General features: G+C 45.5%; 1 protein-coding gene across 1 annotated transcript; it reads right to left on the bottom strand.

Moving 5' to 3' along the window:
- Nucleotide 1: 1 nt before the first annotated feature.
- Nucleotides 2-16002, bottom strand: LOC141332896 (scavenger receptor cysteine-rich domain-containing protein DMBT1-like). The gene is made up of 10 exons (XM_073837858.1): nucleotides 15993-16002; nucleotides 15475-15780; nucleotides 14648-14692; nucleotides 14243-14548; nucleotides 13096-13401; nucleotides 3500-3805; nucleotides 2674-2718; nucleotides 2420-2582; nucleotides 190-234; nucleotides 2-83 (listed from the first exon to the last, which is right to left on the bottom strand). The coding sequence occupies exons 1-10, from the start codon at nucleotides 16000-16002 to the stop codon at nucleotides 2-4; spliced, it is 1614 nt and encodes a 537-aa protein (XP_073693959.1).

Consider the following 16002-nt stretch of genomic DNA (forward strand, 5'->3'; position numbering starts at 1 on the left):
ATCACACACTGTTCCCCAGGTTCCATTGTGAAGAACCTCCACTCTTCCTGAACAGAGGTTGGATCCATTCACCAACCTGACAGCTGTTAATCACAAATGATAGAAAAACAGCAAATTAAGCTTTTTGTTTGTGTGTTTATTAACACAGCAGTAACAATAGTGGAGTTTCGACCTCCTCATCACCATTACCTCCGACTCTTGGCTGTGAGGTAGTCATGTTCAGTGTCAGTGTTTCTGCAGAAAAAAAATAACACAACAATTTTATGTTTTGATGAAGGTATTGTTACAGTTTGTGAAAACAGCACATCTGGATCTAATTCAAAGGTGTATAATTACTTGTTTGTGGTGCTGCCCTAGTTTGTTTTATTACAAAGAAAAATGAGATGATTGAAGTCGATGACCGTTCCAGAATGGAATTCTTCATTTGCATTTTATTTCCCAAAGTGAACAAGAAATGGTTAACATGCTAAGTCGATAGCAATAGGCCAACCATAAAGCGAGGCTATTTCTTTGCACACTGGAATAGAAACCAGGCCAATTCATTTAACCCACAACACCAACTAGGCAAAAGCTGAAGCGAAGTGAAATATAACCATAGCCTTTGATCGACTTTTCCTAAGATCACCTCTGGGTGTGCAATGACCAAACAAATCTACTCAACAGTACTACATGCATGCCATTGGCGAGCTTGACCCTGTAATTGAGGCATTGATTGCATATGAATGGAAAACTTTGTTTTGCCTTTGGAAACTTAAAGTGCCCCTATTATGCCATGTTAAAGGTAGTTAATATTGTTGTAATAGTCTCTTAAAACAGGTTTACATGTATGCAAGTTCAAAAAACACTTTAGTTTTCTCAAAAATTAGATTTAATTTTACCCCGTTTCTAAATGATTCGTAAACGACTCGTGTGAAGCAGTTCGAAGAATCAGTCTCTCTAAACCCCTCCTTTCAGTGAGCCCTCACTGCTGTGATTGGTCAGATGGTGCAGTCCTTTTGGATTGGTCTACCGCTTCAGCGCAAAACGAAACGCCCATTGGCATAACTGAATGACAGCTGTGGAGACCTGTTAATGCGTAGAAAAGATAGCCTCGATTTTACCCTATCAATTCGAGCCGGAGTCTGACGATGAAACGGTTGAAGTGGCACATAGACAAGAAACTGTTTTGCAAGCACGACTGGAGCAGGACGTTTCTCAGTGGGTGTCATATTATAACTGTGGGAAGTGCTTGCAATTTGCTTTTGTAAGCGAACCGGGCACACCTCTACGTTGTGAACTTCAACACTGTAACGTACAACCCATAACACTGCGTTAAGCCATCGTTTATCATTATCATTACTTAAACTAATAAGGCAGACAGACAGTCAAGCTGCATCAATCACAATTTTTAGACTACATTGCACTCACAGCTGAACAACAGAACTACAGAAACGCAAGTTAGCCGGTTACCAAGACATGTGCGGGGTTGTTACACACCATAACGTACACAAAGACGTATTTTGAACGATCGCTAGAAAATACAATCATCAATTATTAATCATACTTACAGGTAGAAGTTCAGAGGAGCAAGCCGGTCCAAATAAACTGGGCACTGATCCATTTTTTAAAACCAAGCGTTTGGTGAATCTCGCGTTGTAACGTTACTCCCCAAGATTGGAAAAACAGTCATCAGTAAAATGACGCGAACACAACACAAGATTGGCATTGGACTGCTGAGGTGTTGAAAAAATTAATGTTAACCACTCATCCTTGGTAGTTTCATCTTTCGGAAGGGCATGTAAAACAAATTCACTCGCAGGGCGTCTTCTTGACATGATGTAACGTTAATCCACGTGAAAATGGTAGGCCTACTGTTTGTGGGCGGGCAAGTTGTTCGCGAAATTGAACGTGGGCGGACATTACGCAAATGTGTAGCTCGTGACGTGTGGCCGTTACAGAAAAAAGATTCGAATTGCTGACGACTCGTTTAGGCGAATGTGAGCCGACTCTTTTTTTTGTTAGACAAAAACTTCATTTATAGTGCACTGTCGGCGTCACAACTTTGCAGATAGTTTATGTTCACATACAGCTACATGACACACTACATGAAATATCATATTTGAAAAGGCATAATAGGGGCACTTTAAAAACAAGTAAATAAAATCAAATGATACATTGGTCATTTCAAGCAAATCATGCTATTTAGGACATGAAACACCGTTGCACTGCTAATGAGAAAATGTACTGTAAATAAACAGCACAGCTATACATCAATTGCATAAATGTGTTTGACTCACCTCGGCAGATGACTCCAGCATCTTTTTGGTGCCCACAGTTATGTGATCCCAATGCTCTTGATGAACAGTTTTTCAGTGCAGATTCATTTCCCCGGCACTGGACATCATCCAACCATATTTGTCCAGTACCCTGTCCAAAATACGCAGCACTCTTTGCCTCTACAGCACTCCCACAGCCCAGTTCTCTACACACCACTGCTGCGTCTGTAGAATCCCACAGGTCATCACACACTGTTCCCCAGGTTCCATTGTGGAGAACCTCTACTCTTCCAGAACACAGGTTGGATCCATTCACCAACCTGACAACTATTAATAATAAACGATAAAACAGAACAGGTCATTTTTTTGTTTGTTTGTAGTAACAATAGTGGATTTTCATCCTTCTCAGCACCATTACCTCTGACTCCTGGCTGTGAGGTAGTCGTGTTCAGTGTCGCTGTTGCTGCAGAAAAAAATAAATAAACACAAATACACAACATTGTTGTGTTTTGATGATGGTATTGACATTTTCAGATTGATTGCAATGCTTCAAGTTTGTTCAGTTCAAACTAATGTTTTAGACTGTTACAGGTTGTGAGAACAGCAGATCTGGATCTAATTCAAAGATGTATAACCACTCGTTCGTGGTGCTGCACTAGTTTGTGCCTGGCCTATTACAGAACAGGAGAGATGATTGAAGTCTATTACAGTTCCAGATTGTATTTCTTAATTTGTGTGGTCTTTCCCAAAGTGAAACTGATAATCAAATAGATGGTAAGCAAGAAATAGTTAACATGCTAAGAAAGTTGATAGCAATGATGGCAAGTATCGGATGAGGCTGTAACTTTGCAGACTGGAACAAAATTAAGTGCCTGATAATGAGAGCAGGCCAATTGATTTAGCCCACACGACTGGGCAAGAGTTGCAAAGCTACAAATGAAGTGAAATGTACTCATAGCCCTTGATTGGCTATTCATACGATACCACTGGGGGGCTGTGACCAAACAAACCGAATCAAGAGTGCCATGACATTGTTGAGCTTGACCCCGTAAATGTGACATAAACAGCATATAAATGGAAAAATTTATTTGCCTTTAAAAAAGGGAAGAAAATCAAATTATTTTGTGGTCCTTTTAAGTTTTCAGAGTAAATTGTGTTCTTTAGAACACAAAATGCTTTTGCATTGCGTAATTACAGTGTACAACACCACAGCTATATGAGTTGTATAAATGTGTTTGACTTACCTTGGCAAATGACTCCAGCATCTTCTTGGTGCCCACAGTCATGTGATCCGAATAAATTAGATGAACAGTTTTTCAGTGTAGATTCATTCCCACGGCACTGGACATCATCCAACCAGATTTGTCCAGAACCTTCTCCGAAATAAGCAGCAGTCTTTACCTCTACAAGACTCCCACAGCCCAGTTCTCTACACACCACTGCACCATCTGTAGAATCCCATAGGTCATCACACACTGTTCCCCAGATTCCATTGTGGAGAACCTCCACTCTTCCAGAACAGAGGTTGGACCCGCCCACCAACCTGACAGCTATTAATCACAAACAATATAAAGACAGAAGAAAAGGTTATTAGATTTTTGTCTTGTTTCTTTGTACAGTATTTTTAATGAGATAACAAAATAAATACTGTTCAAATGGAAGATAAACAAGAACTATTTTTTATTCTCTAATCTATTTGCCTTAAATATACTAAAAGGGTTGACCGCGATGTGACGATGCCAAACTTAAAGTGAGGCTGTACCTTTGCACATTGTTACAAAATTCAGTCACTTAGACAGAGACCAGGTTAACCACTCCACCAACTGGGACAAAGTTCCAAAGGTATAAATTAAGTAAAAAGTACTCATAGCCTTTGACTGACTTTACCTAAAAACACCACCGGCGGTGCTATGACCAAAGAAATCTACTCAACAGTACTACATGCATGCCATTGGTTAGCTTGACGCCATAACTAATGCATAAAAGGTATGTAAATGGAAAGTTTGTTTTGCCTTTGTAAACTTAAAAGAAGGAAAAAAAAAATCTAATGATACATTGGTCCTTTCAAGTAGATCCCGTTATTTAGAACATGAATCAGTGGTGCATAAAGAGAAAATATACTGTACAACAGCAAGGCTATTAGCAATGCAACCGTGTTTCAGGTGCAACCCTGGGTTGCAAGAGCCTACCAAACCAAAAGGTCTTTTATGTTTTTACAACTTATTGAACGATTTCTTTGTTTCTGGTCTGGGTATATGTGTGAAGGGGCATTATTGTCATTGGGGATTCTGTAGCCAGAAAACCCCCACAGCATATGTGAATCTGGAGCTCTGCACTAGAACTCACATGCGGCTGTGTGTCTCTCCTTTGTCAGGTATGTATTTCGTTTTATTATTCAAATGTGTGGCAACACTGGCTTGTTAGTATCTGAACCCCAGTACAATCGTGATGCAGTTCGACAGTTGTGGCATTTAGTATAGGGACCCCTAGTGTCGTGCATTCGACACAACGTCAAAGTGAAGTTGTATGTTCCTAGTTGGAAAAAAAACGTCTCAGGTTACGTATGTAACCCTGGTTCCCTGAGGGAACGAGACACTGCGTCCTGAGACACTTTGGGGAACGCCATTGGCGGGCCGCACTCTGAGTCATGTCCAACGTCCAATGAGAAACGGGAGTGACGTCACAGGCGCGGTGACGTCATCGACCAGGAAGTATATAAGCACGTGCGTTTGAAGCTGGCGTCGGCTTATAGGAATGAAGCGAGCGCAGCAGGGATGCGGGAATTATGGTCCGAGACGCAGTGTCTCGTTCCCTCAGGGAACCAGGGTTACATACGTAACCTGAGACGTTCCCTTCCGGGAACTCTACACTGCGTCCTGAGACACTTTGGGGAACGAGGTATCAACGCCCCCATAATTTCCAAGGCCCTGCCCAGTTTTTGTCTGCTAGGCCAAGGGTGGAAAAGTTGTGTCTTGGTACACTTCAGCCTGGGAAACTTGCCAGGACATGAGTGATAATACATCTCTGTCTGTGGAGCCCACCAGACAAGAGGGAAAGAATGTACCTCGGCCCTCGGGCACACGAGGTTAGCATAATCCAGTGTCTGGTAATACTTACCTGATGAGACACTATGGAAACTCCGCCTGGTGATCTTGCCAGGACGCGAGTGATAATGCATCTCTGTCTGTGATCAACCACCAGACAAGAGGGATAAATGAGCCTCGGCCCTCAGGCACACGAGGAGAAATGGTAGTCCTTTGTCTGCGCTACGGCCAGAACAAGAGGGACACAAGAAGTGCCTGGTGAACGTGCCAGGACACTGGAATACATCTCTGTCTGTGATCCACCACCAGACAAGAGGGATAAATGAGCCTCGGCCCTCAGGCACACGAGGCTAGGGTTCTCAACCGCTGCCTGTCACAAGACCAGTGCAGGGGGAGAAAGGTTCCTCGGCCCTTGGGCACACGAGGAGAAATGGTAGTCCTTTGTCTGCGCTACGGCCAGAACAAGAGGGACACAAGAGGTGCCTGGTGAAGGTGCCAGGACACTGGAATACATCTCTGTCTGTGATCCACCACCAGACAAGAGGGATAAATGAGCCTCGGCCCTCAGGCACACGAGGCTAGGGTTCTCAACCGCTGCCTGTCACAAGACCAGTGCAGGGGGAAAAGGCTCCTCGGCCCTCGGGCACACGAGGAGAAGTGGTAGACCTTTGTCTGCGCTACGGCCAGAACAAGAGGGACACAAGAAGTGCCTGGTGGACCGCCAGGACACTAGAAAACATCTCTGTCTGTGATCAACCACCAGACAAGAGGAACACAGGCCTCGGCCCTCGGGCACGCGAGGCAGGATATCACACCTCTCGCCTGGAGGACTGCCAGGTCGAGAGGGTAGAAATCCTTTTCCTCCGTAGAGGAAAGCGCCTAAGCACCTCTAGGCCTAGCAATGCTAGGGCTGAAGGACGACTGAGCCAGGAGTGACTCTGAGGTCTAGTTCGTAGAACCTGACGAACGTTAGAGGTGAGGACCAACCCGCCGCACTGCAGATGTCCTGGATCGGGACACCTGCCATCAGAGCTTTAGAGGCTGCAATGCCTCTAGTTGAGTGAGCCTTGACTCCCAACGGGGATGGGAGACCAGAGGACTCGTAGGCAGTAGAGATGGCATCAATGATCCACTTACTGATAGTAGGCTTGGAAGCCGGGCACCCCCTCTTAGGGGGGCCGTAACAGACCAAAAGTTGCTCTGATTTACGCCACAGGGCAGCTCTGTGGACATAAGTGTCCAGTGCTCTTACTGGACACATTAAGTTATACTTCCTCTGGTCGTGCTCCACGAATGGAGGAGGGTAAAACGCTTGAAGCGTTATTGGCTGTGGTGTCGCTGATGGGACCTTAGGTACGTACCCAGCTCGTGGGTAAAGGAATGCTTTGGCCAACCCTGGGGCAAAGTCAATGTAAGAAGGGGCCACTGAAAGGGCCTGCAGGTCCCCGACTCTCTTGAGAGACGTTAGCGCCAGCAGCAATGCTGTCTTTAGGGTAAGCATCCGATCGGAGGCCTCCTCCAGAGGCTCGAAGGGAGGTTTACACAGCGCCTCCAACACCACAGCTAAGTCCCATGTAGGGACTTTCGGTCTTGCACGAGGCCTCAGCCTGAGTGCACCGCGGAGGAAACGTGAGACCAGGGGGTTCTTGCCCACTGAAAGGCCGCCATGAAGGGCGTGGTAAGCCGATATAGCCGCCACGTACACCTTCAAGGTGGAGTGAGCTAACCCAGCGGACAAACGAGTTTGCAGGAACTCCAGCACTGTACCAACCGGGCAGTGGACTGGGTCTAAGCGGCGTTCATGACACCATGACGCAAACAGGTTCCACTTTAGGCCATAAAGTTTCCTCGTAGAGGGAGCTCTGGATTGAAGGATGGTCTCAACAACCTCGGTTGAGAGACCAGCTTCTATGAGTTGTGCCCCCTCAGGGGCCACACCCATAACTTCCACTTCTCTGGGTGGGGGTGGCATATTGCGCCCCCAGCCTGAGAAAGAAGGTCGCTCCTGACAGGAATCTCCCATGGAGAGCCGTCGAGGAGGGCGATTATATCCGAGAACCATACTCGGGCCGGCCAGTACGGGGCTACTAGCAGCAGCCGTACTCCGTACCGGCGCACTCTTTCCAGAACTCCCGGGAGCAGAGCGATCGGGGGAAAGGCGTACAGACGAAGCCTCGGCCACGTCTGTACCATGGCATCCAGTCCGAGAGGAGCTGGAGGAACTAGAGAGTACCAAAGGGGACATTGCGATGTCTCCTGAGTCGCAAAGAGGTCCACCTGGGCTTGACCAAAGACTCTCCATATCTGCTTCACCACCTGAGGGTGAAGCATCCATTCCCCGGGCCTCAGCCCCTGCCTCGACAGGACGTCTGCTCCCACATTGAGACGTCCAGGAATGTGAACTGCTCTCAATGAGAGAAGCTTCCCTTGTGACCACAGGATGATCTGGCACGCCAGCTTGTATAAGGGGCGTGAACGCAGACCTCCCTGGTGGTTTATATAGTAGACCACCGCCGTGTTGTCTGTGCGGACCAGCACGTGACGGTTTCTCAGGTCTGGAAGGAAATGCTTCAGAGCCAGGAACACTGCCAACATTTCTAGGCAATTTATGTGCCAAGAGTGATGCCGGTCGTTCCATAGGCCTTGGGCGGAGCGGCCACTCATGACCGCTCCCCACCCGGTGAGGGATGCATCTGTCGCTAGCGTGACGCGGCGGCAAGGAGCTCCCAGCGCTGGTCCTTGTAATAGGAACCAGGGCTTTTTCCACATGACTAAGGCACGTAGGCAGCGCCGCGTGACCTTGATCTTGCGGAATGGGTTCCCCCTCGGGGAAAACCCTTTGGTCTTGAGCCACCACTGCAGTGGTCTCATGTGCAGCAGTCCAAGAGGTATCACGTTGGATGCAGCTGCCATAAGACCTAACAGTACTTGGAACTGTTTGACAGTGAGTAGCAGGCCTAGCTTGACCGCATTTACTGCAGTAAGGATCGACTCGATCCGAGCAGGTGACAATCGTGCCTGCATCGTGGTCGAATCCCAGATTACACCTAGATAAGTGGTTCTCTGTAATGGAGACAGCACACTTTTCTTGGCGTTGAGTCTCAACCCCAGCTTTTCCATGTGAGCAAGAACAACATCTCGATGTTGAGCCGCTAACTGTTCTGAACTGGCTAGGATGAGCCAGTCGTCTATGTAGTTGAGTATGCGGATGCCCTGGAGTCGCAGAGGAGCCAGAGCAGCATCCACACACTTCGTGAAAGTTCGGGGAGAGAGCGCTAGGCCGAACGGAAGAACTCTGTATTGGTAAGCTTTGCCCCTGAAAGCGAACCTGAGAAACTTCCGGTGTTGAGGAAGGATGGAGACGTGAAAGTATGCGTCTTTCAGATCTATCGTGACAAACCAGTCCTCGGACCTGATTTGAGACACGACCTGTCTGACAGTCAACATTTTGAACTTCAGTTTTCTTACTGAGAGGTTTAGCTGTCTGAGATCTAAAATGGGCCGCAGGCCCCCATCCTTCTTGGGAACAATGAAGTACCGGCTGTAGAACCCGGATTCTCTGTGTTGAGGAGGGACCACCTCGATGGCCTCCTTCCTCAGGAGAGTATTCACTTCCTGTTCCAATACCAGAGCCTGCTCGGGGCCTACCAGAGTAGGAAATACCCCGCTGAAAGGCGGCGGCTTGGCGCCGAATTGAATGCAATAACCTTTCTCTACAGTACGCAGGACCCACATAGAAATATTTGGCAGTAGTTTCCACGCTGCCAGAAATTCTACTAAGGGAACCAGCCTCTCGAGACTGGTCTCTGGATTTATTAGAGGAGCTAACTTGGTGACCTGTAGCAGCGAACTGGCAGGATGCACCTGAAGTGAGCGCTCTAGAGACCCCCGTGGGGGTGGCGAACTCTCTGGTTCCGCTACGTTTCCGGGCGGAAGGACCAGAGAATGATGTTCGCGGGAGACTGCCGCGCCCTGTAACACCGGCAGGGTTAGCTGACGAATCTCCTGAGGGCCCCGAAGAGAGGTGGTCACCGTACTCCTCAGAGGCGGTGAAGCACCTAAGTCTTCGAGAGGGGCTGCCCTCATTGGCCCTGGGCCACGACCATCAGGGCCGTTTAGCCGAGGCCCTCTTAGACTGTAGGACGACCCTCAGGTCCGGCCTAGTCTTAGAGGACCCCGGCTTGGAGTGTTGCTGAGCCCGCCCTCTAGGTCTAGCCGGAGGGGTGCGGGTAGCAACACTCCTTTTCTGTGCATCCCGGTGCGAGGAGCTAGCTTGCGGCTGGGGCTGCTCCCGTCCAGCAGCCCCAGAGGAGTAAGTGCGGCGAGGAAGAAACCGCTGGAACGCCGCTGCCTGCCTGCGGGCCTCCTGGTGTCTGCTGACAACAGTGTCCACAGAGTCACCAAAGAGGCCAAAGGGCTGCAGGGGGGCGTCCAGGAGCGTGACCCTGTCCTTCTCCTTCATGTCGGACAGGGTCAACCAGAGATGCCTCTCCGCGGCCACCAAGGCTGCCATAGACCGCCCAATGGCACGGGCGGTCTCCTTGGTGGCGCGGAGCGCCAGGTCTGCCGGTCCTGCGCATCTCTGTGACGCTCACTTCCTCACCGTCACTAAACTCCTTCAGCAGGTCGGCCTGGTATGCCTGGAGCACAGACATGGTGTGTAGGCAACCACCAGCCTGACCTGCTGCCGCATATGCCTTACCCATCAGACCAGACGTGATCTTTAGTGGCCTGGTGGGTAAGGACGGAGCCTTCAGGGACGATGCCAGGCCGGGAGACAGATAGCTCGCTAGTGTCTGCTCGACCTGGGGCATCGCCCTGTAACCGTACTCCTCCATCCCCCCCACATTACCGTAGTAATCAGAGGCGGGGGAGAAGAGACGCGAGGAATACGGTTTTTCCCACGATCTCCTGATCTCTTTGTGGAGATCGGGGAAAAAAGGAAGGCTCCGTTTGGGAGGTGCTGGCTTTGCCCGCAGGAAGCGCTCGTCGAGCCTGCTTCCCTGCGGTTCATGATCTTGTGCTGGTGGCCAACTGATGTTAAGCTTGGCCACCGCGCTAGTCAGCACCTCCACTAGCTCCTCGTATTGGGGTGAATGGGGGGGCGGTTGTGGGGTGTCAACGCTCTCAACATCAACCTCCTCGGAGGAAGACAGAAGGAGCGCTGACTCCTCCTCTTGGAGGGAAGGAACCGCAGTGCGGGCTTCCTCATCCAAGAGGAGGTCATACGATCCGCTGGGTGAGGAGAGAGATAGGGGATCACCCGTCTCAACTCCCTCCAGCAGATCTACCTGCGAACCCCATGAGTGCAGCTGCCGCTCCGCCTCAGCGGAAGCGGGGCCAGACCCACGGGGAACGCTAGTGAAAGCCCCCTCCTCAAAGAGGGCTTTCCGGGAACGGAGCAACCGCAGCGGCATTCGCTCGCACTGCGGGCAGCCAACCCCCTCAAGGGCTGACCTAGCATGCTCCGCTCCCAAGCAGACTACACATAGATCGTGTGTGTCCCCACCAACAATGAAACGTTGGCAGGGAGGGACACACTTTCTATGTGGCTGCTCAACCGCTCTTTTTGCTTTAAGGCGAGACACTACAGGTGAATAGGGTAAAATTTTTAACTAGCAGATATCACCATGAAACTTTCTCAGTTGATTTACCTACATTAAGATGAGAAAAAAATGTATTACAATGTTTTTGTAATTTTATGTTTAAATATGCAAATTAGGCATTATCTAAGTAAATATGCGCTAATTTGCCTATATTTTAAAAAACGAAATCTCAGAATTGGATAAAGCCAGGTTCAAAATTCTTTTTTCATTGTGTTCACATATTAGATGGGAAAAAAATTACAGAGGGATTTATGGATATCCACTTTTGTTATCCTGTAAATCAGAATATACTGTCAATAGCCTTAAAAAATGTATTTTCGCCATGTTTTTTGGAATAAAATGTTATATAAATCAGGCTAGGAATAATATATTTACAAATCCCTCTGTAATAGTCTTCATAATATTACTAGGTACAAGACTGGAAAGTTTGGTGTATATAGGTGCTACTGAAGTGGAGATTTCGGACTTGGAGTATGAGAGAAAAGTCATTTTGAGAAAATGGGCTTTAAAGATTTATATTGTAAAAATTCCACACATTTTTATATGAAAACATTGCTAACAAGCAAAACAACTGGCCAAGTAATTATTTATAACAATGTAAACTGAATAAAACAACATTGCCAAATAAGACCTTCAACTAACCACAGAGAACGACAAATACATGAACAAGCAGCCACTGTTGTGTAGAGTGCACTTTATTTATAGATTGGCTTATATCTAAACCACCCTGGGTTCCCATCGACAGCTTACGTTCAGATGCGCTTCCCGAGGGAATTTCACCATGTAATCCATTACTAATTTTCATTTTCCCCCTTGCAAGTGACAACTGCTGTACTCTTTTCGATGATTGACGCGAAGTTATTTTCATTCATTCACTCAAAAGATACCGCGGAAAGCTAAACCAAACAAGGAAGCGTCAAAGCATACCATGTGACGATTCTGAACGAATCACGTTGTCAGAAATTATCTTCAGCCAATGAGATTGCGCATTTAGAGTTAAATCCCCTCTTTTACTTTCACGATTGGTTGCTGATAAAAAGGAAATAACCATATTTGGATCCGACAGCATTGCACAGAAGAGAGAGAGCTTTCCAGCAGTGTACGTGATGACTGGGTACAGACAGAGATCGTGGAGCAGCATGTTGATTTAGAACGCCAACTTTTGTTGAATTTATGAGAAATCTACAGACGCAAACAGACAAAGTGCAGTAAAATAAAGACCTAAATGTGTATTTCGGACTTTTTTTCACCACAAGTCTAAAAGAAGACATGTTATTGAAGACAAATATCCAAAAATCTCAAAATTGACCAATAAAAAAAAAACGATGTTTTTGCCTGCCGTGTCTCGCCTTAAAAGATCGTTTTCCCCCTTTTGGCATACTGCTCAAATAAAAGTGGTGCAATTTGGCACGAAAAAACAGCAGTAATAACCAGACAGACAAAGACACAGAGCGCTCTCGCTGAATGACAAAAGCTGACGCCAGCTTCAAACGCACGTGCTTATATACTTCCTGGTCGATGACGTCACCGCGCCTGTGACGTCACTCCCGTTTCTCATTGGACGTTGGACATGACTCAGAGTGCGGCCCGCCAATGGCGTTCCCCAAAGTGTCTCAGGACGCAGTGTAGAGTTCCCGGAAGGGAACTATGTTTTATCTAAAAAAAAATGTCATCAATGTTTGAAATGATTTGGAGCAAATTTATTAAATACATGACTGAAAATGCTGATGTGATAATGTAACCCTTCTTTAATCTCTTTTATTATTATTATTGTTATTATTATTAATATTATTTATTAATTTATTCATTTTTATATTTTTATGTTTATTTATTTATTCCTTTTTGTCCTTATTTAACACATCAGCTCAATGCCCCACAATAATGTCCATTTCAGTGTTCTGTCTTCTGAGGGTGGGACTGAGGTAGAAGGGTGGTTAGAAAAGAATGTTTACTTGTATATCGAACTGATTCTGTAAATTGTTGATGTGAAAACATTAAATGAATTGATGAAAATCTTTGTTTTGCCTTCAGAAACTTAAAAAATGGGGGAAATCAAATGATACATGTGTCCTTCCAAATAGATCCTGTTATTTAGAACATGAAACACTGTTGCATTGCTAATGAAAAAAATATGCTGTACAATAGGACAGCTATAAATGTACATCAGTTGTATAAATGTGTTTAACGTACCTTGGCAGATGACTCCAGCATCTTTTTGGTGCCTACAGTTATGTGATCCCCATGATCTTGATGAACAGTTTTTCAGTGTAGTTTCATTTCCACGGCACTGGACATCATCCAACCATATTTGTCCAGTACCCTGTCCAAAATAGGCAGCACTCTTTGCCTCTACAACACTCCCACAGCCCAGTTCTCTACACACCACTGCCGCATCTGTAGAATCCCACATGTCATCACACACTGTTCCCCAGGTTCCATTGTGAAGAACCTCCACTCTTCCTGAACAGAGGTTGGATCCATTCACCAACCTGACAGCTGTTAATCACAAATGATAGAAAAACAGCAAATTAAGCTTTTTGTTTGTGTGTTTATTAACACAGCAGTAACAATAGTGGAGTTTCGACCTCCTCATCACCATTACCTCCGACTCTTGGCTGTGAGGTAGTCATGTTCAGTGTCAGTGTTTCTGCAGAAAAAAAAATAACACAACAATTTTATGTTTTGATGAAGGTATTGTTACAGTTTGTGAAAACAGCACATCTGGATCTAATTCAAAGGTGTATAATTACTTGTTTGTGGTGCTGCCCTAGTTTGTTTTATTACAAAGAAAAGAGAGATGATTGAAGTCGATGACCGTTCCAGAATGGAATTCTTCATTTGCATTTTATTTCCCAAAGTGAACAAGAAATGGTTAACATGCTAAGTCGATAGCAATAGGCCAACCATAAAGTGAGGCTATTTCTTTGCACACTGGAATAAAATCCAGTGCCTGACACAGAAACCAGGCCAATTCATTTAACCCACAACACCAACTAGGCAAAAGCTGAAGCGAAGTGAAATATAACCATAGACTTTGATCGACTTTTCCTAAGATCACCTCTGGGTGTGCAATGACCAAACAAATCTACTCAACAGTACTACGTGCATGCCAATGGCGAGCTTGACCCTGTAATTGAGGCATTGATTGCATATGAATGGAAAACTTTGTTTTGCCTTTGGAAACTTAAAACAAGTAAATAAAATCAAATGATACATTGGTCATTTCAAGCAAATCATGCTATTTAGGACATGAAACACCGTTGCACTGCTAATGAGAAAATGTACTGTAAATAAACAGCACAGCTATACATCAATTGCATAAATGTGTTTGACTCACCTCGGCAGATGACTCCAGCATCTTTTTGGTGCCCACAGTTATGTGATCCCAATGCTCTTGATGAACAGTTTTTCAGTGCAGATTCATTTCCCCGGCACTGGACATCATCCAACCATATTTGTCCAGTACCCTGTCCAAAATACGCAGCACTCTTTGCCTCTACAGCACTCCCACAGCCCAGTTCTCTACACACCACTGCTGCGTCTGTAGAATCCCACAGGTCATCACACACTGTTCCCCAGGTTCCATTGTGGAGAACCTCTACTCTTCCAGAACACAGGTTGGATCCATTCACCAACCTGACAACTATTAATAACAAACGATAAAACAGAACAGGTCATTTTTTTGTTTGTTTGTTAACAAGTAGTAACAATAGTGGATTTTCATCCTTCTCAGCACCATTACCTCTGACTCCTGGCTGTGAGGTAGTCGTGTTCAGTGTCGCTGTTGCTGCAGAAAAAAAATAAATAAACACAAATACACAACATTGTTGTGTTTTGATGATGGTATTGACATTTTCAGATTGATTGCAATGCTTCAAGTTTGTTCAGTTCAAACTAATGTTTTAGACTGTTACAGGTTGTGAGAACAGCAGATCTGGATCTAATTCAAAGGTGTATAACCACTCGTTCGTGGTGCTGCACTAGTTTGTGCCTGGCCTATTACAGAACAGGAGAGATGATTGAAGTCTATTACAGTTCCAGATTGTATTTCTTAATTTGTGTGGTCTTTCCCAAAGTGAAACTGATATTCAAATAGATGGTAAGCAAGAAATAGTTAACATGCTAAGAAAGTTGATAGCAATGATGGCAAGTATCGGATGAGGCTGTAACTTTGCAGACTGGAACAAAATTAAGTGCCTGATAATGAGAGCAGGCCAATTGATTTAGCCCACACGACTGGGCAAGAGTTGCAAAGCTACAAATGAAGTGAAATGTACTCATAGCCCTTGATTGGCTATTCATACGATACCACTGGGGGGCTGTGACCAAACAAACCGAATCAAGAGTGCCATGACATTGTTGAGCTTGACCCCGTAAATGTGACATAAACAGCATATAAATGGAAAAATTTATTTGCCTTTAAAAAAGGGAAGAAAATCAAATTATTTTGTAGTCCTTTTAAGTTTTCAGAGTAAATTGTGTTCTTTAGAACACAAAATGCTTTTGCATTGCGTAATTACAGTGTACAACACCACAGCTATATGAGTTGTATAAATGTGTTTGACTTACCTTGGCAAATGACTCCAGCATCTTCTTGGTGCCCACAGTCATGTGATCCGAATAAATTAGATGAACAGTTTTTCAGTGTAGATTCATTCCCACGGCACTGGACATCATCCAACCAGATTTGTCCAGAACCTTCTCCGAAATAAGCAGCAGTCTTTACCTCTACAAGACTCCCACAGCCCAGTTCTCTACACACCACTGCACCATCTGTAGAATCCCATAGGTCATCACACACTGTTCCCCAGATTCCATTGTGGAGAACCTCCACTCTTCCAGAACAGAGGTTGGACCCGCCCACCAACCTGACAGCTATTAATCACAAACAATATAAAGACAGAAGAAAAGGTTATTCGATTTTTGTCTTGTTTCTTTGTACAGTATTTTTAATGAGATAACAAAATAAATACTGTTCAAATGGAAGATAAACAAGAACTATTTTTTATTCTCTAATCTATTTGCCTTAAATATCCTAAAAAGGTTGACCGCGATGTGACGATGCCAAGCATAAAGTGAGGCTGTACCTTTGCACAT

This window comes from Garra rufa, chromosome 4 (assembly GCF_049309525.1).
Source record: "Garra rufa chromosome 4, GarRuf1.0, whole genome shotgun sequence".
NCBI classification, from domain to species: domain Eukaryota; kingdom Metazoa; phylum Chordata; class Actinopteri; order Cypriniformes; family Cyprinidae; genus Garra; species Garra rufa.